This window comes from Myotis brandtii, unplaced genomic scaffold (assembly GCF_000412655.1).
Source record: "Myotis brandtii unplaced genomic scaffold, ASM41265v1 scaffold265, whole genome shotgun sequence".
NCBI lineage: Eukaryota > Metazoa > Chordata > Mammalia > Chiroptera > Vespertilionidae > Myotis > Myotis brandtii.
Window position 1 is genome coordinate 2065487 of NW_005360086.1, and position 27517 is coordinate 2093003.

At 39.4% G+C, this 27517-nt stretch overlaps 1 protein-coding gene and 1 long non-coding RNA gene across 3 annotated transcripts in view; both read left to right on the top strand.

Moving 5' to 3' along the window:
- The first annotated feature begins 6 nt into the window (after positions 1-6).
- UTP18 (UTP18 small subunit (SSU) processome component) lies at positions 7-23996 on the top strand. Its single transcript, XM_005868195.2, has 14 exons — positions 7-370; positions 1915-2027; positions 4148-4246; positions 6791-6858; positions 8648-8736; positions 10401-10526; positions 10631-10805; positions 12471-12571; positions 12855-12945; positions 15360-15483; positions 16418-16592; positions 21367-21509; positions 22822-22860; positions 23854-23996. Exons 1-13 carry the CDS (start codon positions 44-46, stop codon positions 22844-22846), a joined length of 1656 nt encoding a protein of 551 aa, XP_005868257.1. The 5' UTR covers positions 7-43; the 3' UTR covers positions 22847-22860; positions 23854-23996.
- Positions 23997-25352: 1356 nt separating this feature from the next.
- The window catches only part of LOC106726431, a 19480-nt gene continuing 17315 nt past the window's right edge, over positions 25353-27517 (top strand). Inside the window, exon 1 of one of the 2 annotated variants that reach the window (XR_001362503.1) lies at positions 25353-26219. This is a non-coding gene — a long non-coding RNA (uncharacterized LOC106726431). The remainder of the gene's footprint in view (positions 26220-27517) is intronic. The other variant, XR_001362502.1, reaches the window with a different exon arrangement.

Below are 27517 nucleotides of genomic sequence, written 5' to 3' on the forward strand. Positions count from 1 at the left end.
TGAGGCTCCACGTGAGCGCCTGCGTTTCTTCTCCAAGCCAACGATGCCACCCGAACGGAGGAGCCGAACGACACCGGAGCGGAGAACCGGATCGAGGCCGAACCGGAAGATCCCAATGAAGCCGGACAGGAAAGCCGGAGCGGGGCCGGGCGGGCCGCCCCGAAAGGCTGCTTATTCATCCCAGCGGAAACCGCCGGCAGCGGCCGCTGCGATCACGATGGAGGCGGCGGAGGAGAGCCGGCTCCAGGAGCTGCACCGCCTGACGCTGGAGGAGGACAAGCCGACCGTGGAGCGGTGCCTGGAGGAGCTGGTTTTCGGTGACACCGCGGACAACGAGGACGCGCTGCTGCGGCGTTGGCGAGGCCCACGGGTTCAAGTACAGGAAGACTCAGGTGACTCAGAAGTGGAGAATGAAGCAAAAGATAACTTTCCACCTCAAAAGAAGCCAGTTTGGGTGGATGAAGAAGATGAAGATGGGAGACCGCGCCTTCCCCGCCGGCGTGGGAGCTGCTGCGCCTGGTACCCAGCGGGCGCGCAACACCTATGTGTTTGGCGGACTGTAGTCGGGAGCATCTTTCGTGGTTCAGCCCCGCGCGTCCTCATACTCCGTGTTCCTCCCTCGGGGGCGTCCGATCGCCTGCCTCCGTACCTGGCGGTGATTCAGGAATTCCACTTGGGTTTGTGGAATTAGAATTCGTGGGCACGGGCCTGGGAATCTGCTTGTTAACATTTCTCCAAATGATTTTCTCTCCAACGTTGAGAATGATCACGTATTCGTCTGTTCAGCAAATATTTGGGAGCCTGTTAGGTGCCAGGTATTTTTTTCCTAGCAATGAAAATCCTGTTTTTGCACACTTAAAAAAAATCCATCTTTTATTATATATTTGGCTTTTTATTCGAAGATAAGGAGCCCCAGGCATTGTTCTGGGCACCGGAGCAGAAACAGCAATGGGGAAAAAATGACAAAAATCCCTGCCCTCCTGGAGCCTATGTATTGTGGCAGAGGCATAAGATAAAGGAGAGAAGTACTGTAAAATTCTCAATGACAAGTGCTGAAGAGAGAGAAAAAAAAGCATTCGGGAAAAGGGAGATGAGTGTGCGGAGTGAAGGGTGGCCACGCAGGACCTCACTATGATGGCGGTTTGCTAAATGAGCGTGGACCCAGCAAGTAACAGCTGATGGCCAGAAAGCCCTTTGGGTGCCTCATCTAGTAGGGAGATAAGGAGCTACTATTGGAAAAATGCTGAACCGTGTGACTCTTTCCTAGTCAGGAAAAGAAACTGTCCATGTGAGGTGGAATTTATTGGGCTTTGAAGGGTCGTAGGTGGGTAACAGCCAGTAGGAATAATTTGTTTATTTCTACCCTGTGGTTTGGGGAAAGCTCAAGCTCACTTCAGGTAGTGTGTGGTCTAGATTTAGACTTGATAGTACAGTATAGCATTTCCGGAAAAGGGGATGGGGTCAGGAGTGACAGAAGAAATGGAGAAGAGGTATGTCTAAGAATATGAAATACGAACTAATTATGACATTCAGTCGTGTGATTTTATCTTTGATGCTAGTCCGCCTCTGGTCCCGTAATTTCTGTAGTTCTGGGGTTTTTCCTGCTCCTTTCTTCATCTGTCAATTTACCTTTTCTTGTTCTTGTCTTGCTTGGTCTTTTCCTTTGAGCATGTTGATGTTCTCTCCTTGACTGTTACATCTTACCCCGCCTGTCCAGTGTGTGGTACCGTTCTCCAATTTCCTCATTTTCTATTTTTCCCTCCAGCCTTTGCTGTGACAGCATTCTGTCTTACTATTTTATCAGAGGACTGTAAAAGCAAAACATTCTACAAGCCATCTAACTTCCAAGGTTTATGTGTCTGTCACCGTGGGACATGAAAAACTTAGTGCTTGAGGGCGTTTTTTCTTCTCTAGGTTCAAGTACAGGAAGACTCAGGTGACTCAGAAGTGGAGAATGAAGCAAAAGATAATTTTCCACCTCAAAAGAAGCCAGTTTGGGTGGATGAAGAAGATGAAGATGAGGAAATGTAAGTTGCCAAATGTTTTCTACCGGAATCTCTCTGAATACTGTAAAAGTTATATCGCAGGTTTGAAAAAAGTTCTTTTTACGAATATGTGATTATGTGAAGAATTGAAAAATATTGGAAAGTATAGGAAAGAAAAGGTCATTCATAATCTTGCCACCGAGGTTAACGTGTTGGCATACTACCCTCCCTTTCTCTTCTCTTCTGTGTTGTCTAGACCTGATTTTGCCTCCTAATTTGGCCAGTTCCTAACTGATCGATCATTGGGCAAGTTTGGAACTACCTTTTCTCCTTTGTAAAATGGAGATAATGATAGTAACTATATCAGAAGGCTCTTGAGATTTAATGAAGTAGTATATGTAGAGCTCTTAGTACAATGCCTAAAACTGAGAAAAGACTAAAAAATGTGTTACACAATATGTACTTTAGTAGATGAAATGACACTTGCAAGTATTTTTCCCCACTTGAAAAAGAAATACCTTCATAAACATTTAAAAAGGGTTGTATTATAGTCCATTGTATGAATTTACCGTAATTTCCATAGCTGTTAATGGATGGATAGTTTTTTTCCCCCTTTAAAAAAATTAATGTTGAGATACACATTTGAGCATAAACATTGACTCACTTTTCTAATTATTTAAGAAAGATTATGATAGAATTACTTAACGAGCACAGGCATTTTTTAAGGCTCTTGATGAACACTGTTAGACTGAGCATGAGGTCCTACCAATTTATTGTCTCATTAAAAGGTGCCCATTGCATTTCATTCTTACAAGCAATGCTTTTTTCAGACTTTGTGAGTTTAATGGGTGGAAAATATATACTTAGTGCTGAGAAAACATTTTTCATTGGTGTTTCTTAAAATGTCCTCTATTATGTCTTTATTTCTTTACTGTAGAGACTTTATTTAGTAGAAATTATATGTATTTAAGGATATAACATGATATTTTGTAGTAAAATGATTACTAGTCAAGCTAAGTAACATATCCTTCTCATATAGTTTCCATTTTTTGTGTGTGTGGTGAGAGTCCCTGAAATCTACTCTCTTAGTAAATTTTCACTATACAACGCAGTAATATTAAGTGTAGTCATTATGCTGTACATTTGCTCTCTAGACTTATTCATTCTATGTAATTGCAGTTTTGACCAACATCTCTCCCATTTTCCTCACCTCCCCATTCCCTGGTAACTACCATTTACTTTCTGCTTCTATGTGGTCTGCCTTTTAGATTCCACATACAAAGAGATCATTCAGTATTTTTTTTGTCTGTTTTTCCCCTGTAAATATATTTTTATTGCTTTCAGAGAGGAAGGGAGAGGGGGAGAGAGAGAGAAACATCAAGAGAGAATTACTGATCTGCTGCCTCCTGCATGCCTCACACTGGGAATTGAGCCCACAGCCCAGGCATTTGCCCTATCTGGGACTCCCAGTGTGATGTTCTGGTTCATAGGTTGACACTCAACCACTGAGCAACACCGCCAGGCTCTGTCTGTCTTATTTCACTTAGCATAATGTCTCCAGGTTCATTCACGTCACAAATGGCAGATGAGACTGTTTCTTAATGATCTTGCTATATCAGCTCCTTACACGTTGAGAATTTCAAGCCTTTATATGTCAAATTTATTGTAGGTTTTTCTCTGAGCTTTCTGTTTGCCTTTTAATGCTTTTAAAATATCTGATAGAATATTTAAGTTTTTATATGGTCAAGTCTAGGAATCTTTTTCTTTTTTTTGTTGTTGTTAAAAAGTAAAAGGTCCATCAGAGAGAGAGAAATGGGTGCCTATATTTTTCCTTCATAGTATTTCAAGTTTTTAAAAAAAATAATTTAATTTTTTATTTTACCTGGATTTTATTTAGGTGAATGGCATAAGCTGTGTCTAAAGTCATTATGTATTTGAAATATTAGCTCTTCAAAGGGTAAATTGTATAGTGTAAAATGTTGGAGACTTCTTTTTGTTTGTTTTGGGGAAAATAGAGAATGTGCATCTCACATGTTCCATATCTTACAAGTTTTGACATATTGTTCAATTAAGTTAGTTTTCTCGAACTACTAAAGACAACAGTTGTTTTTTATATTAGTTCTTTAAAAGTCAGTTAAACCATGCTGTTCTGTTTTTTATAGGGTTGACATGATGAACAATCGTTTTCGGAAAGATATGATGAAAAATGCCAGTGAAAAGAAACTTTCAAAAAATGAGCTTCAAAAGAGACTTAAGGAAGAGTAAGTATCCTTTTTCATATGACTTAATGAGAAGGTCTTTATAACCAGTAGTTTATTTTGATTCGCTCAGTCTTTGGTTGTAATAGCTTCTTGGATAATATGATTTCCATTTTGAAACAGTACGAGCATTGCTGTTGGAAGACATGATTAAATTTCAGTATTTTGGGGGAAGATGGAATACAAGCACAAAAAAATTTTAGAAAAAACTTGTAATCTTATCACCCAGATATCATAGTCAATGATAATGTTGCTTACTTGCTTGTTCCTTTGTATATGGTAAGCCATCTCTTTTTCACACTTTCCAAGCTCTTTTAGTTGGACAGAGCTAGGAAATTTGTGTATATTTTAACATAATGATTTCATATTGATTCTTCCAGTTCAAACTTACAGATCTTTTTTTTTTTTTTTTTTTTTTTTTTTTTTTGGTGTATGGACCAACAGTCCAACCAACTGAACCACACCGTGTGGCCAGGGCAAAACATTGAAAAATATTAAAAATATTTTTGTTTTTTATTTTATTATTATCTTTGTTGTTGAAAGAAAATATTTTATTTTTGTTTGTATCGACATTTAAAAGCATTTCTAGAGGGTTATTGCATTATTTTTTAAAAAGTAGGTTTATTGAAGTATAATTTACAGTAAAATTCACTCTTTCAAAGTATCTTTATGAATTTTGTTTAACAACTAGTCATGTAAGCACCACAATAATTAAGATAAGGAATCAAAATATAGGCCATTGCCATGACCCCCAAAAGTTCTCTTATACTACCCTTGGTAGTCTACCCTCTTGCCTCAACTTCTAACCCCTCTTGTCCCTGACAACCACTGATATTTTCTATCCTTACAGATTTATTTTTTTTCAGAGTGTCATCAATGACATATACAGTATGTACTCTTTTGAATCTGTTAAGCGCATTTAGTGACTCTATTATAGTATTCCAGGTGTTACATTTTTTCAGCTTTATTATTATTTATTTTTGTATTTTTATATTTTTTTCAGCTTTAGAAGATCTTTTCAGCTTGAGACTTTGTTGTATTTTGTTTAGTTTCTATTTCCCTTTTGTTATGTTAAACTTCCTTTAAATACTTGAATATTTTTGTATTAGCTATTTTATTTTATTTTATTTCTTTAAAATATATTTTATTGATTTTTTACAGAGAGGAAGGGAGAGGGATAGAGAGTTAGAAACATCGATGAGAGAGAAACATCGATCAGCTGCCTCCTGCACACCCCCCACTGGGGACATGCCCACAACCAAGGTACATGCCCTTGACTGGAATCGAACCTGGGACCTTTCAGTCTGCAGGCCGACGTTCTATCCACTGAGCCAAACCAGTCAGGCTGTATTAGCTATTTTAAAGTCCTGGTGTGCTAATCCTGTTATGTCTGTCATTCTTGTGTCTGTTTCTATTAACTGACTTTTCTGGTTATGGGTCACATTTTTCTGCTTCTATGCATGTCTAGTAATTTTGGATTCTGAGAAGTGTGTGTTAACTTCAGTGTCTGGGTTTTGCTTTTTAAGAAAATTGTATTGATTTTAGAGAGAGAGGGAGAGGGAGAGACAGAGATAGAAACATCAACGAGAGAGAAACATCAACATCTATTGGCTGCCTCTTGCACACCCCCTGCTGGGGATCAAGCCTGGAACTCTGACCAGGAATGGACCCGGTGACCTCTTGGTGCATGGGTCGACACTCAACCACTGAGCCATACCTGCCGGGCTGTTTTTTGTTTTGTTTTCTGCTTTTAATGACTATTAAACTTTGTGTTGGTGGGCTGTTAATTGGCTCAGAGATCAGTTTGATCCTTTAAAGGTTTCTTTTTAGCTTTGTTCTAGAGTAGTATATTATACTCCAGGCTGGTTTAGCTCCATTACTAAGGTATGCCCTTCCTGGCATTTCTTACTGAATGCCCAGTGTTCAGTAAGGACCTTCTCTAATTGGTTGGAACTCCAGTGTCTGAGCTTTGGTATTGTGCAACTTACAGCTCCTTAGTAGTTGTTGGCCTCACCTCATGGAGTTTTCATCCTATGAGTGTGCAGCTTAGTATTCAGCAAAAGTGTCTGCCAACTACTGTGCACGTTTCTGGAACTCTTTCTCATCTACGGTCTACTGCCCCTCCAATTCTAGTTGTTTCAGCCTCTTTCAGGTCTGATCTTTTTCTCTGTGCCAGGGTTTTTAAAAAATTCCTTCAAGGGAAAATCCTGGTGATGGTAGGGCTCACCATCTGGGATGAGTCCCAAGATCTCGGATGTGTTGAAATGAGCAAATAAGACAACCATATAACTAGATGTAAATATTTAACAACAAATATGTATCCAGGTGTCCTGTACCCAGGACTAGTTTAGATAGAGATTCATGAAAGTTTCCAAATAAGTTCATTGGGACTATTTTGTGTGTCTAGCCTTTTGTTCTTTTTGTTCTCTTCTTTGGAAGAGGATATAAACATGTTCTCAAGGATGGTCTTACCTGTATTCTTTAAATGTATCATGCTCTATGAACATACAGTGGTTACCATACACGTTTTTCATGTTTTTTGCTTAGATTTCAGCATGCCATGGGGGGAGTACCTGCCTGGGTAGAGACTAATAAGCGGAAAGCATCTTCAGATGGTAAGTGTTGATTCCTTTGTTTATTAGTAAAGAAGTTCTATTCCTGTTCTGTTATTGTTTGAGTTTTCTCATGAGGCTCATTAAAACCTGGTGTTTCGTGCTCGCTTCGGCAGCACATATACTAAAATTGGAACGATACAGAGAAGATTAGCATGGCCCCTGTGCAAGGATGACACACAAATTCCTGAAGCGTTCCATATTTAAAAAACAAACAAACAATAAAACTTGGTGTTTCAAATATGTCTTTTTTTTTAAAAAGAAAATCTGGTTTTGAAGTCCACCATTTCTCTGAGGGAAGCCCTTTTGCAATAATGTAAGGCTTGCTTAACAGCATATTCTCCACTGTAAAGACGTAATGGATGGATTTTATGATTTTTTTCCTCAACAGAACTGTGTTGCCTTATGGCACAGGGTTAAGGAAAAATGAGTAGTACTGTCACTTCTCGATTCATAGTCCCTTCTGAAGACATTGGCAGCTAATTCAGCTGACCAGTAGGAAATGGGATGTCTGCCTAAGGAGCACATGTCAGGTCAAGCCCAGATGATTAGTCACTTTATAAAAACTTATTTTTCAGTTCCAGGTTTTAAGTTTGGTTTGTACCATAACTGTTTCCTGCTTTTTAGATCCTTGAGTTTAGATGTAACTATGAATGGCAAAGCCAAGATCTGATTTATGTGCTTGGAGTTATAAATTTTATACTTGGAATTGACCTTTGAATCCTTTAGGGAGTCTCAGATAAGTCCTCCCACATAATTCAGGAGTCCTTCCTTAGCATCCTTGATATCTGATGAGTTTCTGTTTGATTACCACCACCACCTCTCCTCCCTTCCTCCACCTGTCAGTCCTCATGGTAGTAAAGTACACCTTCACCACACCCGTCAGTCCTCATAGTACTAAAGGACAGGGAGCCCCCATACAAAGGAGCTACTTGTTTTATATAATGCTGTGGAAAACTCAACCTGTTATTAAATAGAAGTGTATCTTCTGGTTTCCAGCCAGATACTTGTAGAGGTTGAGGGAATCTTAGTGTTGTAGCTTACTTTATTCACTGCAAGAACCTTTTCTACAACATCTGTTAGATGATAATTTAGCCTCTGCTTAAATATATCACATAATGTACTCTTTCTTCTCCCTCTTTTTTTAATGCATATTTTTATTGATTTCAGAGAGGAAGGGAGAGGGAGAGAGAAATAGAAACATTAATAATGAGAGAGGATCATCCATCAGCACCCCCACTCCCCACCCCCCGCCACTTCGGACAGCCTGCAACCTGAGCATGTGCCCTGACTGGGAATTGAACCGTGACCTCCTGGTTCAGGGGTCAATGCTCATCCACTGAGCCACAGCAGGGTGCTCTTAGCTCTCTTTGAAGTTCTAATACACAGTTTGCTGACATTGGTCTTTCAGTTCTAGTTCTTTTTCACGAGAGTTGTTAAGCTAGCTCTGCTGTCCACCCTATTGCTAAAGAACTCAATATGAATTCTTTTCAAATTAAATACTGAGTTTATTTCAACTTCATTTCATCTTGTTCTAGTCACTGTCTGTGAATGTGTGTCTTTCATTCTAGAGTCAGGCTTGATTTTGATCATATATATTGAGCTCTGCGTCATCCTTTTCCGCTGTTTCAAACTTATTTTGCTGTTTTACTTTTACCAATTGCAGCTTAAATAAAGTAGTTAAGGTTGGGAGGCTGGTAAGGGAGTTGAGGTTTCAACTATAGACATCTGGGGTAGGTAATGCTCATCTCAATTACTCTAAAGATCAGCCTTGTGGGTTTGTTTGACTTAGATGAAAGTGAAGAGGATGAAGATGATTTATTGCAAAGGACTGGGAATTTCATATCCACATCGACTTCTCTTCCTAAAGGAATCTTAAAGGTGAGAGTCAGTGAAGTTGGGCCTCCCCAGCTAATTACCTCTGAAATTCAGTATGCTTCCCAGTTACAACTGTATGGATTCCTTTTATCTGTGGGACCAAATGTGTTTGCTGTCATTTTGCCTTGGTAAATACTTATGCTAGTTTTTCATCTGTTACAAAAATGGTCAAGAAAGTTAAATGATGTCCCTAGGAATCCTATCTGATTTCTCCTCTTGGATTTCTCTTTATTTCTCTTGGCACCAGCCTAGTTCATTCTGCTGTCCTCTGTCACCCCGGTTACTGCAGTAGCTTTGTAACTCGTTTCCCCCGTCCACTTTACTTCCTCCTGAACTACTCTTCATATAGATATTTTTTAAATAAAGCATTATGTCACTTTTCATTGTGTTTTGAAAACTTCTATATTCCTTTTCATGGTCTATGCTGCCCTTCATGGTCTGGCTTCTGCCTACATCCAAAACTTCATCTCAGACCTTTCTCCGTGTTTCCTAGTCAAGCTATGCAGGCCTTCTTTCTGTTTCTTGAATGAGCTGAGTCCTTTCTTGCCTCAGAACTTGTGCTCTTGCTCTTCTTTCTGCCTGTCTGTTCTTCAGGCGCTGCTAATAGCCAGCTCATTATTCCCTTTCTGCTCAAATGACACTTTAGAAAGGTCTCTCCTGGCCACTGTATCTAAAGTGGTCTACACTCACTACTTTCTAACTCGTCACTGTATTTAGCTTGTTCATTGCAGTAACCGAGTGCCTACCCAGCACCGTGCTTCAGTTAAACATCTGTCACATGGACAGATCTCTCTTTGACATGGATATTTGTCCCCACTGTAAAGCCGTGGCATGTATATTTGGATGGGGAAGGGGACCCTATTGTGATAAATTATTAGGAAAAAGTGATTCTGTCTCCCCCCACCTTAAGACAATTCATTGAGCTCGTAGGGTGAATTCACCTCCATTGATAATGGAGTCACCATAAAAATTTAACTTCAGTGGTTATAAAGCATACACATAATACCTTGTTTTTTATGTAATTAAAATTTTAATATAGAAGGAAAACCCTATAAAAACAAATAATTGAAAATAGTTCGAATGATGCATGAGATAGTCATTACTTTAAACTAACAACCACACACCCTGCAGAACATAAGTACGTCATGCTAATCATAGAACCTCTTTTTTTGTGCCATGAATGCAAAGATGCTGCATAGTTTTAGGTAAAATTTCCCTGGAAGTCAGTCTTTTAAGCCAAATAGGGTGTATCCCAAAAGGTTGTGGGTTCGATTCCTGGTCAGGACACATACCTAGGTTGCAGGTTCAATGCCCCATTGGGGTGCATATGGGAGGCAACCAATCAGTGTTTCTCACATTGATGTTTCTCCCCCTTCATCTTTCAAAAATCAATAAAAACATGTCTTCAGATGAAGATTTAAAAAAAAAAAAAACCAAACCAATAGGGTGCATCTTGGAGAAGTGAGTGTATCCTGGTGCTCCTTATTTGATAGATAGTAATTGTATGGTAAAATGACCTAGTTGGTAGCAGAGCTGTGGTCTTTTGGTACATTCCAGTGGGCTTTGTTCTGCAAATAAACTATTTTATAATGTCTTTCCTTCATGCTCTAAAGAAAATAATGTTAACCCATTCGAATTGGTAAAATTCCAGCTTTATTTTTCCATAGATGAAGAACTGCCTACATGCCAATGCTGAACGTCCTACGACTGCTCGGATCTCGTCTGTGCAGTTCCATCCTGGTGCTCAGGTGGTGATGGTTGCTGCACTAGATAACTCTGTATCACTGTTTCAGGTATGTCATTGCATTTTTAAATGACAACTTGGAGTGAAAAGTTTGCTACCAGGATATAGGGTCTATGGAAATAACCAAAAGGAATATTTTGTACTTCCTTACAGGTTGATGGGAAAACAAATCCTAAAATTCAGAGCATCTATTTGGAAAAGTTTCCAATCTTTAAGGCTCGTTTTAGTGCTAATGGAGAAGAGGTTTTAGCCACAAGTACCCACAGCAAGGTGCTTTATGTCTATGATATGCTGGCCGGAAAGTTAATTCCAGTACATCAAGTGAGAGGTAAGGTTTCTGTTGAACACTTAGCTGGTCATCCCCCAACTCCCCAGCCATAGCTGAGTTCATTTAACAGTATTTACAGCCACTTAGTTTCCTCCTCATAATTTTAAGAGAATTTTTATAAGGATTTATTTGAGCCAAAATGATGACTTATGCTGGGGAGCAAGATCAAATGCTCCCTCCCTATAGGATTCTTAAAAATAAGTTTCTTTAGTTATAGTATTGTTTAGAAAATGTCATTGCATTGTTGAAATAATGTTTGAATGAAAACAGTGAACTGGCTTTGCATTGAACACTTATTATGGGAAAGTCGTAATTTGGAAATATATATCCCCCTAGACCAGAAAAGCAGTTGCAAATACTTGTCTGTAAAATTAGCAATTAATGCAGAGGAAAGAACATGAGCCTGGGAGGTAGAAGATGTGTGTTTCACTTTGTTCGACAAATTATTTCACCTCTCTGCTCTTCAGGAAATTTTGGTAACCTCTAATTCTAGTGTTTGTTATGGTAGAATTTTGGTTTACATTGAAAGGAAATAAAGTACTGCTTTTAGAGGTTGGAATGTATTTCAAGGCATGCACTAGATCCTTGTCTCGAGGGTATTTATTGGGAAATCTCGGGAGGGTCTCAGAATATACATCAGCTTTCCAGGTGTGTTCTTTCAATCAGGGTTGTGGTCTCCAGTGATTGGTTGGTGCCAGGGCAGAGGGTCATTAGTCAGTTTATCTGGTCCTAATGTCAGCCATGGTATCTCTTTGTCTGGCTTTGCTGCTTTTCTGGTCCTGGAGCTGAAACAAAACTGAGGCTTCGATGTTATCCCTAGGGGTTAATGCTTAAGGGAGTGGTCATGCAAGGGCCTGCCTGGGAGTCTTCTTCAGCCCCTTGTTCCTTCTCCAAGGGGGTCTGTGTCTTTGCATGACTAGTGACATGCCAGGAGAGAGTCGGAGCCACATGATCAGTGATAAGAAAGGTCAAGGGGTCTAAACTGCATGATCAGCTATATGCTAACGGAGGAAAGGTTACTCTGGGGCGAGGTCCTTGTTTTTCCAGTTTTGCCTGTTGGTAGGCACCTGAGGCCTTCCGCCCTAGTGACCTTCCGTACCTGGCCAAATGTCCATCTAACTGCCTATCACAAACCCACTTACTCTACTATGGAAATTGGCCGTCCCTTTTCTTATCAATTGTCAGCAGTTGACCTAAAAATCTTCACAAATCTATGAAAAGGTTTGTATTTGACATCTTTAAAGCGTTGTATCTTCTTTCCTTAGGCCACATTGTAAATTTTATCTGACTTTTATTTTGAAAGGTCCAGCATTTGTAAAGAGCAATTATAATACTGATACTAGCAATTATCACTATTTTTTGTGAGGTTAAACACAAAACGCTATATAACTAGTATAATATACTGTAAGCTTTGGATGAAAATACAGTTATCCTTTTTTTTAAAAAAATTTTTTTGGTTAATCCTCACCTGAAGATATTTTTTTCCATTGCTTTTCAGAGAGAGTGGAAGGAGGGTCAGACTTATTCAGTGGCTGAGGCTAGGTTTTGTTTAATTTGAGGTACTTAGATATTTTAAAAGATAAGAAACACTCAATTGTCAATGAAAGATAGCTTTATGGAAAACCATATTAATCCTTATTTAATTGATTCCCCTTTCTTCCTAAGGTTTGAAAGAGAAGATAGTAAGGGACTTCGAAGTCTCCTCAGATGGGTCCTTCTTGCTCATAAATGGCGTTGCTGGATATTTTCATTTGCTGTCAATGAAGGTGAAGCATTATTAGTCGTTGCTTCTTCTAGGATAAGACATTAGTGCAGGGATAGTCTTGAACCATAATTCATGGTGTCCGTAAGTCTGCATCCCAAGTAGAGGAGCAGAGTGGCTCTTGGGGAGAAGCTGTGGGCAATTGGGGGAGAACTTTGGGGTACAGGGAAAAACAACACCGAGTAGATGCTACAAAATGGAGAACTGGTTGTTCCTATGCTATAAGGTGTGATTCTTCGGTGCACCTCCTCCAGCGATTTGATAAGCAATATTTATTACTTTTTTAGACTAAAGAATTGATTAGTAGCATGAAAGTAAATGGAAGGATTGCAGCATCCACGTTCTCTTCAGATAGTAAGAAAGTGTACGCCTCTTCGGGTAAGTTAATGACATGATCAGAAGCTTCTTTGAAGCTTTGAAGGTGTTTACATTTCAAGTTTAGTCAAAAATTGTGTTTGATTTTAGACTTTCTTGTTTTAGTAAGCAAATCAGTTTTGTTTTTAGCATGCATTTTTTGTTGCCATTGGCCTTCTCATTTACTAGCTAATAATAGTGAAGAGCTAACCATTTAACATACACCACTAACATGTTTGAGGAAAAGAGGGAAAGTAAATGCTTATTTAAAAGATGAGTCATTCTAAGACTTTCTTTTTGAAAGTTACGTAGAATCATCACCCCTTTTCTTTTAGCTCCTGGTGACTTGGATAATGTTTGGAATTTTCTTTATTGTTGACTGAAAGCAATTCAGACCTCCTCTTCCCTGATATTTCTGCAGCACTATTGACCAGCTCTTTATCATCCCTGATGTTCTCTTATCTTGTGCTTTCCTGCTCTTCTGCCTGTCTGACCAGTGTCATCTTTGCCTCTTGTTCCCTTTCCTGAAGGATTTTGAGGGCCATCCCAATCTCAGTGTAGTCCATGCTGTTTGGTAGTGGGGGCATTTGAGTGGTTCTGCCCAGGAGTGGCATCTCATAATCTCTGCAGGGCTTTTTAGCATAATTTTTATTTTACTTCAGCAAGGAGCATTTGATACTATAACATTTTTTAAAGTTTTAAAAGAAGATTAACTTAAGCATTAACTTTTATTTAAGTTTTGTTTTGGCCTAGAATCAAACTTTCACAAAACTGAGTTAGATTTTTTTTTTAACCAATTAATATAAGAAGGTCAGCAGTATCTATAGTCCCTATTCTAGGTTTTCTGAGAGGTATGGAACAAATATTGGTTCAGAGTAATAATCCTAGTGAAATGGCCCTTGGACCCTGGGAGAGTCAGAGTTGGGGAGAAGAGGTGGAGAGGCAGCAGGAGTACTGAAATTTGGTATATGAATTGGATGTGGATGTAAAATATTTACAAATTTGGTCACCATGGAGGTCAAATTTAGCATAAGAAAGGCCCTAAAAGGAGGGAAGGTGTAATCACAAGTTGAGTCTTGGTAATGGGGGGTTGCCTATATTTTACTTGTTAGTCCCCCCTGTTCTCTTTCCTCTTCCTTTTCTCTTCTGAAAGAAGTAGTTTATGTGGTTGACATCATATTGTTCATATTGTTACCTATAAAGAATGTTTTGAGATAGAAGGATAATTGAAAAAATAATTTACCTTTTCTCTCTTCAACTTTATCAGTTTTTTCTTTTTCCTCATGGATTCATTGTTGCCTCTTTTGCTTTAAGTCTTCATCAACTTGTGATCATTTAAATAGACTTGCTCTCTGGGTGACCTTTCTGCCCTTGATCCCTCTGTTCCATTTTAGTCGATTGCTAGCTAGTCTTTAAACACCTTTCTTTATTGTACCATTACCCTGCAGAAAAACAAAGTTTTGAAATACGATGCTATTAAAATTTTCCAATTATATTTCCCTGCTACCTACCCTAAATCTGTATGCCAGCCTGGGAGATTTTATTTGTTAAGGAAAGAGTAGAAACAGTGAGATTTATTCAATTCCATGAGGAGGATAAAAGTATATAGAACAGTGAACTTGAGAGCAATATACACAAAAAAGGAAGAGCTGAAATAGGTGAGCAAAGAGCCATGTTTGAGATACTTGTAGGGTTATTATAGAAATAAATTGATACTGGGTGTGGAGAAGAGGGTGATCATCAATACTGATGGCTATAGGTGTGAGAAAAAAAATTAAGGACTGGTTTTGGCAATTAGATGGCCATTTCTGTTACGAAAATATTTGTGTTCTCTTCAGATTTAATATTCTTCCTGTACAAATTCTCCCTTCTCAAAACTATTTATGGTTGTTTATATTTAGCATTCCTTGTTATTTAAATTATTTGGTAATAGATAAATTGTGTAGTTTCTTAATTAAATTATAAATTCCTTGTGGTCTGGATCAGTTCACTTCCTTTGCTTCACCATCAACATTATAATCAATCTGACATCTAAATCACTTAGCCTCACATATTAGGTGCTCTAATACTTGTTGATAGATGTTAGAAAACCTGGGCTGGTGGGTATTTTATTATTTTATTTTACTCTTTTTTTTCAAATTTGCTCCAGTAATCTGAAATGTAGAAGCTTTTTCTAAAAGCTCAACTCAAGATAAGAGATTGTGATGTTCACTCTAAATCTAAAGATACTATTAATGACTAATTGAGAATGTAGTTTTCTATACATGGGAATGTATGCAAGAAATATTTTTAGGCCAGTTTTGTAGATCTAGGTTATTGGTAGTAGGTATTTATTTGTAGTCCCTTGTACTGTTCAAGAGGGACTAAGATCAGTCAGTTCACTTGCCTTTCAAGTTTAAAACAAAATTAACCAAACCTTCTTTGGGTCTTTCATTCAGCGGATGGGGAAGTTTACGTTTGGGATGTGAACTCTAGGAAGTGCCTGAACAGGTTTGTTGATGAAGGCAGTTTATATGGATTGAGCATTGCAGCATCTAGGAATGGACAGTATGTGGCTTGTGGGTGAGTAAAGAGAATCACATTGTGGTAATGAGAAAATATTAAAGAATTGGATATTCCTAATGGTGCTTAAGTACTGTTTATAAACTATTGAGTAATAGGAAATCAGTAAACCCAGGTTGTTTACATTTTGTTGTCTTAATGCAGTGCCTTATAATATTATTGGTGGTTTATCTGTTCTTTAGCAAAGAAAACACTGGACTGCCTTGTTTCATTGTATTTTTCTTATATTTGAAATATCTATTTGATCACATCAAATTTTCCTATTACTATTTTAGTTACTTGTTTTAGCCTTAAAGGCACTTAAAGCATTTTTGCCTTCATCTGGCTAGGTGGTATAAACCAAAAACATATGTTCTTTGGAAATATTGTTTGTTAGTACTGTAGAAATTTTGAAAGTATTATCTAGGGCGGTGGTTGGCAACCCGTGGCTCGCGAGCCACATGTGGCTCGCGAGCCACATGTGGCTCGCGAGCCACATGTGGCTCGCGAGCCACATGTGGCTCGCGAGCCACATGTGGCTCACCAGCCGCGGTTTGTAGAGCCGCAGTTTGCCGACCACTGATCTAGGATGTTCTTGTGTGATCACTGGAAAACAATGGCTTCATTCCCCTGCTTGATTCTAAGGATCCAGGGTGGGAGAAGGAGGCATTAAATACTTACCTGTAATTCATACCCACCAAACCACCAACCAGCACCTGTAGTTTTAGAACTTGGAGAAGTGGATTTTTATGACTTTCTTAGCCTAAACACAGTTGATCCCTAAAGAGATTTTGGTCAAATCCTCCCTGGGAGGGAGGTCCAGTGGGTCTTGCTGTCCAGAAGCATAAGCTGGTGGGGCTAGATGTTCAGATAGGCCCGGGACCGTCTTGGCCCCTTTGGCTTTGCTTTTCCCTTCGCTTGTTTTAACCTGTCATATTCCCTTTTTTCTTTGCAGTTCTAACTGTGGAGTGGTAAACATATACAGTCAAGATTCTTGTCTCCAAGAAACAAACCCAAAGCCGATAAAAGCTATAATGAACTTGGTTACCGGTGTTTCTTCTTTGACCTTCAATCCTACCACAGAAATCTTGGCAATTGCTTCAGAAAAAATGAAAGAAGCAGTCAGATTGGTAATATTTCTTTACCTTTTCCTTTTATCATTGATAATTTTAAAATTTAAGTTGAAGACATGGAAAAATAACAGGAAAGGAGAGTGTGGATTATTTTAAAGAGTACCTTCTTTTGATGTAGAAATTACTAGTATTGTCGCTTTTGGGTGTGGTCGTAGGAAAGATGCACAGTAGCCACCACATTTGTATTATGTCAGTTGTTTTGGGAAAGCTGTGCTGTTTTATTAAATTTCATAAGTGGCTATTCCTCATTTTCACAGGTTTCTTTCTTTCAGCATATTATTAAGGAGTATGTTTAAGGCAAACACTTCTTTCCTCTTCAGTTTTCTTTCCTCATCTACCTTCTGAGGTATGTTGTCTTAGTGGAGTGGAGGCAAGTTTTAGATTTGAAAATAAATTGTGTAAAAAGATTGCAGTTTAGCCCGGCCGTTGTGGCTCAGTGATTGAGCTCTGATCTAGGAACCATGAGGTTCAATTCCCAGTCAGGACACATGCCAGGGTTAAGGGCTCAATCCCAGTGTGGGGTGTGCAGGATGTGGCCGATCAGTGATTCTCTCTTATCATTGATGTTTTTCTCTCCCTCTCCCTTCCTCTCTGAAATCAATAGAAATATTTTTAAAAAATGATTATCTGTCATCATCGATGTTTCTCTCTTTTCCTCCCTCTCTCCCCCTCTTCCTCTCTCCCCCTCTCCCTCTCTGTCTGAAGTCAAGAGAAATATATTTTTTAAAAAAGATTGCAGTTTAAATAGCTAGGTAGTGCTTGTGAATATACCTTTGTACTAGGAGTTCCCAGGACCCCTCCCAGGTTTGGTGATTTTGTAGGAAGAACCACAGGACTCAGTATATAGTCACACTTATGGCTAAGAGTTGTTACAGGGAAAGGATACAGAGCAAAACCGGCCTGGGGCAAAGTCCGGAGGAAACCAGGCGCAGGCTCCAACAGTCCCCTCCCAGTGGAGTCACCGGACACGTGTAACTCCTCCAGTGAGATGTGACAGCATATGTTAAGTGTTTTCTAGTGAAGCTCATTAGAGACTCAGTGCCAACGTTTTTATTGGGGTTGATCATATGTAGGGACCCTCTGCCCAGCATGTACCAAAATTCTAGGCTCCCAAGGGTACAGGCAGGTGTTCAGTGCAGTGCGCCACCCTGGTCACTTAGAGGAAGTTTCAGGTCAGTGTAGGGGACTGTGTACCAGTCAAGTTCCCAGACACCATCTCAGGGCCCCCCTTGTGGGTAGTGGGCCTTTCTAAGGAGAGCAGCCTCAGGCCTCTGTTAACTCTTCTCTGCCCAGTCTCAGAGCTCAGCTTACATGTCACTGCATCTCTGTAAGTTTCTTTACCCTTAAGCAGAATCGGTTTCTTCACTCATTTAATGGTTATTTGCTCTAGGCACTAGGTATACAGATGGCATAGAACTTTGAATGGCAGTATTGCATTGTGCTGTTATTATGTGTATACTACCAGGTGGAAGGCACTTCACAGACTGTTATTTTTATCTTTCATTCAGCAAAGAGTCTGGCATGCTTCATCAGCTTTGTATAATAGTGTATAGTTTACAAAGATTTACAGAGAATTCTACAAAAAAACTTGAGTCACATAACAATTCTCAGGATTAACTTCCTCAAAGTCACAGCTAGCGAAGGGCAGTACTGTACGTCCTGATTCCATATTTTTTCTAGCACTTTAGTTTTTTGACTGAATTCCTTGGAGCCCTAGAATGTGTACAGGACTTCAGGTGGCATGTAGGTCAAGGAGGAGGCCCAGCTCCCACCTGTATCACATAGAGCAGCTTCACTGTTACCTGGTACATATTGGCATTCTGCGTAACGCTTTCTTTGAGGAGGAAAAGGATTCTGCTAGAATAAAGTGTTTGAAAAATACAGCATTGTTTTATTGCCTCTGTTGAATGAGTCATTTGGTAAACGAGAAGGTTCTAATTCAAGTCAGCTTTAAAATCTCCACTCCTCCAATGGGAGTGGTGGACTAGGACATATTAATCATTGATCATTTCAGTGGTAGTAAATTGTTTTATAAAACCATGGGATCTATCTCATGCAGACATAATATATTCTGCAAGATGCCTAGTAAATTCTGCCTAGTTTGCTTCAGTGATTAGGACAGCATTTATGGTGTTTTATTGTGGTAAAATCACACAAGGAATTCATTAGGAACAGCCAAATCCCATTTTTTAAATGTTAGTCAACCATAATATCTAATGGAAAGAAGCTGGGCCTAGCAACTTCAGAATATCTCTGTGAAACAATGTTAGCATCATTAAATGCATTCTCATAACGATCCAAACAGCTCTGTTATCTCAGCACAGCACAGTGAATATAAATGTAAAGCATTGTGCCATTAAGAGACCAGGAAGTTAAATTGTTATTACATCTGTAATCTTGGATGTAGTAGAAAGTTGGAGAACTTCTTATCTATTAAATTAAGGATGAGCAAGCTTTACTTGTTGAATTTTGATATCTGGGCCCTTAAATGTAATGACAGATGTGTGTTTGGAGATAAAGGGAATTTTCTGAAGTAAAGAAGTTTGGTTTTAATTAATTGTTCAATTATACCTTAAAATGACGATAACCATAGAGGTTAGAGCACTGCCACCTTCTAACCAGGTAGGTCATATGTCTGAGGAAAGATGTGCTAATGCAGTGAGAGATTACAATGGGGATTTGCACATAGATAGAATTGAGACTCTTGGGAGGACATTGTAAACAGTTTGTTAGTTTTTGCCCCCAATAGCCAAGTCAGTAGAGGAGATAAAATGAGTTGTTGATAAGTAGATGTTCATTCTCCAATAGAAAGACCGGTACATGGCCACTCTGTACCGGTGTGTAGGTTATTTGTTGCATGAAGGCACCACATCTAAGGCGTTGTGTGTGTATTTACCACAGTATTTTGGTACTCTGTTCTGTTGATTTAGCTATTAAAATACACAGCTAACTGCTGTTAAAAATTAGCTTTAAAAATATTACTGTACGTCTTGTACCCCAACTTTTGCCCTGTAGGGAGTTCCTATTTGTAATAAGCAGTTGACTTAAGTATAAAGTAACATGAATCCAAATTAGGAGGCTGTTTTTTCCAATTTCAGTTAGAAAATAAAAAGGTAGTTTAATACACTTCTCTTTAAGAAGTCATTCAAGTAGATAGGTTGGTTCCGGTATATTTTGTTTTGGAAGAGTCAGAAAAGCAGTCCCCAAACTTCCAAGTCATGACAGAAGAGTTAATGAGCAAATATATGGGCATAGTTTGAAGAGCAGGTTACATATAGGATGGAAGTAAAAGTAAGGCTTGGGGCAATTCTGTCCTTGGCCCTTGCAGCAAGTGGTTATTTCCTGATGGTCTGCTCCCCTGACGCCTTGGATTACCTGTTCAAAGTTGGTGCATGCTTGGAGGATGCAAACTTATACTAACTAAACAAAATAATTAAGAAGCCAGGCCACTTGCCAAAACTCATAATTCCTGCATTCCCAAACTAAGCGTAAAACCTTCTGCAATATCCATACTGTGGCTTCTCTCCTAAAATACTAATGTGCTTTATTATGTACTTTAATATGTATATTTAAATTTTTCAAAGACCCTATACAGAGTGGTATTTAAGAAGTTTAAAGGTTAAGATCAAATTGGGTACTGCCAACTTCTTAGCTTTAATGGGTCAAGACCACTTCTCATTGGCACTAATGCCTTTGCATTGATGCCATGCTATGCAGTGAGGCCTGTCTTCTGGAGAAGTCGAGAATAATTGAAAATGACTTGGGGATTCACTACATACTTTCTTGACATATAATGGTCCATAGGTATATATCAGGGAGTAGGATCTAATACTGGTAAGTGACTGACTAAAACCTGTTTAATAGACAAATGCATATATTAATAGTACTTGTCTATGAAAACCACCTGATTGGATGGTTTAAAGTCTCATCTAGAAATGTGGAGGATGGCAGACTACCAAGATAACCGGCTGAATGATAACTGTATGAATGTGGGGATGCTGTATTTCTTGGAAGAGCTAGAGAACATTTGAAAGTGAGGGCTGTTAAAGTCCTATTCTGCTTAAGGTAACTGATTCCATGCTTGAATTTTACTTATCTGCAAACTGGGTGAGGGCTTGTCTCGCCTATCCTGGACCTGAGCTCATTTTTCCCCAGAGACTCGTGGAGAAAGAGGCTGTGTGCCTATGTGCTTAGGCCTGGCCTTGAGGGGAGCTTTCAGCTCTAAGTCAGAACACAGTTTCACTTGAGAAACCAGGTTTTCATGATCCAGTCCTCCTTGAGGAGAGATTGCCAAAGGCAAAGGATGTGTGGCATAGTTGAAAAGTAAAAGCGAGAAAATAAGTTACATGCTATTGGAATACGTGGCATGACTTTGCCGAGGCTTCAGTCATGTAAAATCAGACTCTTCATAATGTTTAAAGTATCCGTTCCCTGTGACAGATTTTAGTATTCTTTACTGTGGTCATTAAGTGAGAGCATTAATGGGTATTTCTATTGACTTAGTTTATTCATTTATTTGGCAAGCATTTGAATCTCCCAGGCACCATGCTAGATGCAGCTTTAAAAACATCAAGAAAATGCTTTTTTCTCTTCCTTCCCTTCCCTCTCAAATTTGAAAATCAAATTTTAATTTTGGAATATTTTGCTACATTAATGTGTACTTAGTCAAAATGAGCTTTTTGTTCCAGCTAAAAGATAGAGTGAAGATTAAAATTTAAGAAAGTTGAGTTCCCAGTTGTTGAAATGTAAAGCTTTTCATTATTTCCTGCAGGTTCACCTTCCTTCCTGTACAGTATTTTCAAACTTCCCTGTCTTTAAGCAGAATAATATTTCTCTTGTGCATACCATGGATTTTTCTCCAAGAAGTGGATATGTTGCTTTGGGGAATGAAAAGGGCAGGGCCCTACTATATAGGTAGGTATTATTTATGTGTAAAAGTCAGAAATATCTATAATCTTCCTTCGAAAATGTGAAGAGATGCTATTGTTAACAAATTATATATAATTTGTTAAGTCTGTAATCAATTACAATAAGTTATTAATTGTAGAGTGTAGAGTTTGACATCTCATCTCTATTATCTAACAAAATGTGCATTTGTCTACCATAAAATGGCACTAGCAGAAAGGTTCACCTGGGGATGTTTTAATTTTATTTTTTATTTGTTGAGTAAGCTGTATTTTGAGAATGTCAAATTGAGGAAAAGTAGCCACTTTAATAATATTGCCATTTTCTTGTGCCTTATGTTGATTTGGCAGTTCACCATTTACTCATGAGATTTACATTAAAAAAAAATTCTTTTCCTGCAGCTGTAAGCTATAAATAAGGATGTTAACCACAAAGATATCCAAAAGTTATGCTCTGTCCAGGGTCTTTTCTGCACTCAATATACTTGGCTGTAGAGCAGGAACAAGTGAAATCTAGTAGCATTGTTGCCAGGAGATTTCTGTGACAGGTGGCTCTTCAGGGAGAACCGAAGAGCTGGAAACCTGTGACTTCTATCACAGCCCCACCGCCTTGCTCCCTTGTGTTGGTAGTGGGTGCTGCATAGAAGCCTGTGTTTATGTTTATATGCTTTGGGGAAGATCTGTTTTCGAAATAAAATGAAATCTGGAGTGAAGAAAAGGAGGCATGTAAATTGACTTTGAGGCTATAGCTGTGAAAAGAATATAGCAAACAATAATATGGTTTCAAGTTCAACTTACTTTGAAAGGAAAATGGGTTATACCTGGAAAATTGATATTTTCCATCCTCATTTCAGATCATTTTTGGTGATTCTTTCAGTTTGGATTATATAAAAGAATAGAGAGTCTTGTTGCACTTAGAAATTCTCTTCCTTCGGTTTATTATAACTGAAATTTTCTTTTGTTTAAGTAAGCCCCACAGGCCATTAGCGTTTTCACCAGAGCGTTGCTCTCCAGTGAGAGTTTCTGACAAGTAGGTTGGACTGACAACATTTCTGTGGGGTATGGCTGGTCAGGTATTTCTTAGACCCCAGTTTGATGCTTTGGGACAAGCTTAAGACTTTCATCTAAAATCTGAGGTGTTAGCATTAGACTCCTTCAGAATGTCCGATTGAGAAGTCAACCTAGCTGCCTGGTGAGAATGACTGATTATATTCCATCCTCCTACCCCCTTAAAATATCCCCAAGTGCCCTTCTGTGATCTGATTGACAGTACTCTGGGTTATCACAAAGTTGTTTAGATGATTTGTCTTTTACTTTTGCAGGTTGCACCATTACTCAGACTTCTAAAGAGATTATTTGAAGTAAGAAAATCCTTTAAATTGCTTCTTCAGGTTTTAAGGTTACGCCCATTGCTGTCAGTGGCAAAAGGACCACATTAGCTGATCTTTGTTTCTTTGCCCCTGTGTTGCTATATTCCTTTGGGGGAGTGGGACGGAAGGTAGATTAGGAAGAGCCTGGTTGGACGTGAATCTTCCTTGGGAATTTCTTTTTCTTTTCTTTAAATCAATAAATTTCAGAAAGGAAGGGTGAGGGAGATTCTCATACATGATGAGAATCATTGATCAGCTGCCTTCTGCATGCCCCACACTGGGGATTGAGCCCAAAACCCAGGTATGTGCCTTGACTGGGAATCGAACCATGATCTCAGTTCATAGGTTGATGCTCAACCCCTGAGCCACACCGGCAGAGCATTCTTGGGAATTTCAACAGTAATCTGGCCCTTTTCTTCTGAGGTCAGCTCTCTAATGTAATTACTAAACATTTAATCCACAAAGGAGACTGAACAGTGAGAGATAAGTATCTTCAGATAGAATTAAAGCTTCCCGGAGCTTCAAATCCTCTTACTTTATACTATATGTTTCTTGAGAGATTATAAGTGCTTGCCCTGTAGCTAGTTAATAGTAGATTGTCGTAGACCTAGTTAATGTCTGGTCATTAGTTTTGCTGCCCCAAATTTAAAACAGGAGGACATGCTGCTTCTCCCAGGGTTTGACCTTTGAAATGAGACATGGTAGACATGAGGCTGAGCTTTGCAGGGGGCCTATTCATTACAATTGACTGATTTGATCTTTGGGATTCATACATGTTGAGGAGAGACTGGGAGTGCATATAGATTTAAATAGAGGAAAGAATTTTTGAAAGTAGAATAATATTGAGCAAAACATTAGCTGTGGGGGAAAGCACTCCAGCTGTTTTGCCACTGAAAATTACATTGTCAGTACATGTTGTGTGTTTGTTTGTTGATGACCAGCAGTTATACATCAGGTGTGTGATTTCTTCTATTCTTTCCTCAGATTCAGTTGAGTCACAAGAGAAGCCCATCCTGATAGATCTGAGAAGCTTTCCAGAATGTGTGATAATGTACGGATCGTGATTTTTTGAGCCAACTGTACATATTTAAGTTAATAGAAATGTATAATAAATACATGGCAACTTTTGTTTGAAAATAAATGTATGTGGGAGAACGGGTGGGATAGAAGGGGTCAATGAGGGGGAGAAAAGGGACATATGTAATACTTTTAACAATAAAGATGAAAAAAAAATGTATGTGGTTCTTTCCTCCCCACCTGCACACAGATGCACTAACGTGGATGCATTTCTTTTAAGACGAAACCTGAGAAATCGGAAACACCTGTCTGCAGCCAGCAGTCACATAGGCGGGTGTTCTCCTATTTCACACCCAGCCCTGATCAGTAGGCCCTCCTTTCCCAGCGTAGGTCTCTCCATGTTTCAGGGTAACAACTGACAGGCTCTGATCGGCTTGACATGAGAGCAATGACATCTCATAGAATGAATTTCGAACTTCCAAGTGGTCCTGGAAAAGAGATTGTGGAAATGAAAAGCCTTTTCTGGACGTAGTACCTCAAGTGGTTGTGATTAAACCTGTTACTCTTGTCCTACTAATTATTAGCCACTCCCCTTCCTGGAAATACTCCTTACCAAGACGTAAATGTTTCCTTTGCTTTCCAAGGTTGGCAATTGATTCCATAATTCTTTAATTGTAATATAACTTTGCTTTAGACTAGTCCCTACATTTCTTAGGAAAAACTGACACGATACCATGTATTTATGAAGTATTGGTTGTGAGAAGTATCAAGTAGGTCTAAGAGCTTTCAATCCACCTCCTCTCTGAAACATGGAAAAGTCAGGGGAGAGGAAGTTTTTCCAGGGACATAAAACGACTCTGCCTGGGGAAGTAATAAATCCCATGTAACTGTGTTCAAACAGGTCAGTGGCGGGTGTCTTCAGGCCTTTTCAGTCTGTAGAGTAGCCCAGTAGGTGCAGATTGTGTTGACATATCCCAGCATCTTTCTAAAAGGAAATTTTGTGTTAAGATGGGCTATTGTACAATTGTGGAGACCCTTTCTCTTGTAGCAACATTTTTAAAAGTTGATCCTGAACCTGACCCGTTGGCTTGTTAGTGTTATTCCTCTCTTGAGTTGCTAGAGGGCAGCATTGGATTTTGAAGGAAGGCTTTTTGTAGATTTTTACCACCTTGTCTTTAGCTTCTGCCAAACCATTGTTTCAGAAACGGATACCAAACCTTGTATGTGCTTATTCTGCATATGGTTTTCAGAGGCTGAAAGATTCACAGGAAGTTACTCTAGAGAGAACGATGGAAGCAGAATTTTTAAGTTTTAACTCTAACATCTCTGGGTCATTTTTATACTCCCCTAGGGGCAGAGCCAAGAACCCCCAGTTCTAATCTGGAGAGATGATAAATGTGCTGTTCGTTCTACAGACATGCTACCAATCCCATGTCTTGCCTTTTAGTGTTTTTTTTTGTTTGTTTTTTTTTCACTCTCTGGGGAAGTTGGAGATTTGAGTCAGGTTCTTAATACTTCTCTTGGTAGCCAGTGCTCAGTTAACTTCAAAGAGGTGAGAGCCACAATCATGAACCCCTTTACACAATTCTCTGTTGGCAGTTGCTAAGTTAACATGAATGTAGCTCATATCTTTGGGGGGGTGGGGGGTGGGAGGAAAGAATGACTGCCTCGAGCTGTGAGGTGATATTTTGCCATCCAGAGCTACACAGGCTATACTCGGGTTTATTTGGAGTGGTGAATTGGCAAGTTGAAGTCTGGCGTATCCCACTCATATCTCCTCCCATTCCCAAAAATATTAAACTAAAGGATTATTAGTCTATGGACTTTCTTTGAACAAATTACAGGTGAGACGTCTCTTGCCTTCCTGCGTGTGTGTTTCTGGTGAGGATACATACGCCTTTCTAAGCCTGCACGGGGTGAGGTGACCTGCTGTAGGGCTTGTGACCAGCATTTTTACACTTGAGCTTGGGAATGGGATGGAGGCAGGCAAATGCCTATGAAAATGATGTGCTTCCTTACACCTGCAGTCAGCCCTTAAGATTTCCAAATTCGTCCCACACAACAAAAAGTTGTCTGTCCTGTTTTTCTTATCTGGCGGAAGTGGGGGCTGGGGTCAGAGGTATGGAGAGGAGGGAGAATTTGGGGTTGAGACAGCATTTCTGAGCCCCTGGTGCCGTACTTGTGCTGATATCATGATACCAGTATACATATTTCAGGAAATTCTCATTGTTCTTTTTCCCTTTTTACAGAAAAGTAAATTGAATTTCAGAGAGATGGAACATCCTAACGTTAAAGCCATCATCCTTATGAAGATGAGTGGTCCTCAAAAAAGGGTGTGTATACTCTTTAACGTTATTTTTCAATTGCAGCTTACATTCAGTGTCATTTGGTATTAGTTTTAGGTGTACGGCAGAGTGGTTAGGTGACCATATACTTTACAAAGTGAGCTACGTGAAGGTTCCCCGGCTGCTTTTCTCCACCGCGCCTTTGTTTTTCTGATGCTTCCTCCTTGCCTTGGTTTTTGTGCCTCTCAAACTCTGCACATCTAGCAAGCCCGAGATGGACTTCTGTGATAGGGCTGATACCCTTTGTTGCATTGTTTGCTTCTACCATCTTTCCATGTAAGATTTGAAGTGGCTTTCCAAAACACAGTCAAAAGGGAAAATACATGTGAACCAGGGCCTGGGGAAAATGGGAAATTAGAACCCAGATACGTAGGCCATATACATGGTTGCTAAAGTTGAGCTGTATATTCCCCCCATTTTTGGCATTAGCAATACTCAAATATAGCATTTGGGAAAATATATGTTTTAGAAAGTGAAAGCCCTCTTTTCCCTCCTTCCCCATGGGACCTCTGTTAACAGTTTGATGTATATCTTGCTAGTAGTTTTTTTCTCTCCCATTGTTGTTGAGTCAATTATGTATTCAGATGCAAGAAACAGAACCTGAAAAAAAGTGACTTAAATCATAAGGACATTTATTGCTTAAGAAGCCTAGAGGTAGCTGACTGGCTTCACAACCCATTTGGTGGCTCAACCATGCACCACTCTGGTCTGTGCATCCGTGGTTCTCTTTGCCGGTGCCTCGTGGCTACCGATGGCTGCTGCACCTCAATCCCACATCCTCACACACACGGGACATTCCTCGTGGAAGGAAGGGGCTGGGGAAAAGCAGCTTCTTTCCTGGCAGGGCTTTTCCTTTTTTTTTTTTTAAATATTGAATTTTCTTTTTAAAATGTTTTTATTGATTTCAGAGAGAGGAAGGGAGAGGGAAAGAGAGAAAGAAACATCCATGAGAGAGACATGAGTTGGCTGCCTCTTGCACGACCCCCTACTGGGGATCAAGCCCCAAACCAGGGAATGTGCCCTGACCGGGAATCGAACCGGTGACCTTTTGGTTCATGGGTTGATGCTCAACCACTGAGCCACCCCTGCTAAGCACGGCTTTTCCTTTTGATCAAAGGAGAAAGTCTGTCCTAGAAGTCATCCTGCAAACTTTCCCTCATGTTTCTTTGGCAAAAAGAACCAATTTTTCATAAAACCAATTACTCTTCATCCCAGGGGCCTGCTTGCCCTGAGCCCATAGCTATCTGGCTGTTGCTTGAAAAACTCTGGGCATTCTGTTTGCAAGG

Coding starts and splice junctions, on each gene's coding strand:
- UTP18 (XM_005868195.2), top strand. CDS start 44: ATGCCACCCGAACGGAGGAGCCGAACGACACCGGAGCGGAGAACCGGA. Junction 4,247..6,790: donor CAAAAGAGACTTAAGGAAGA/GTAAGTATCCTT, acceptor TTTTTTGCTTAG/ATTTCAGCATGCCATGGGGG. Junction 8,737..10,400: donor TTCCTAAAGGAATCTTAAAG/GTGAGAGTCAGT, acceptor ATTTTTCCATAG/ATGAAGAACTGCCTACATGC.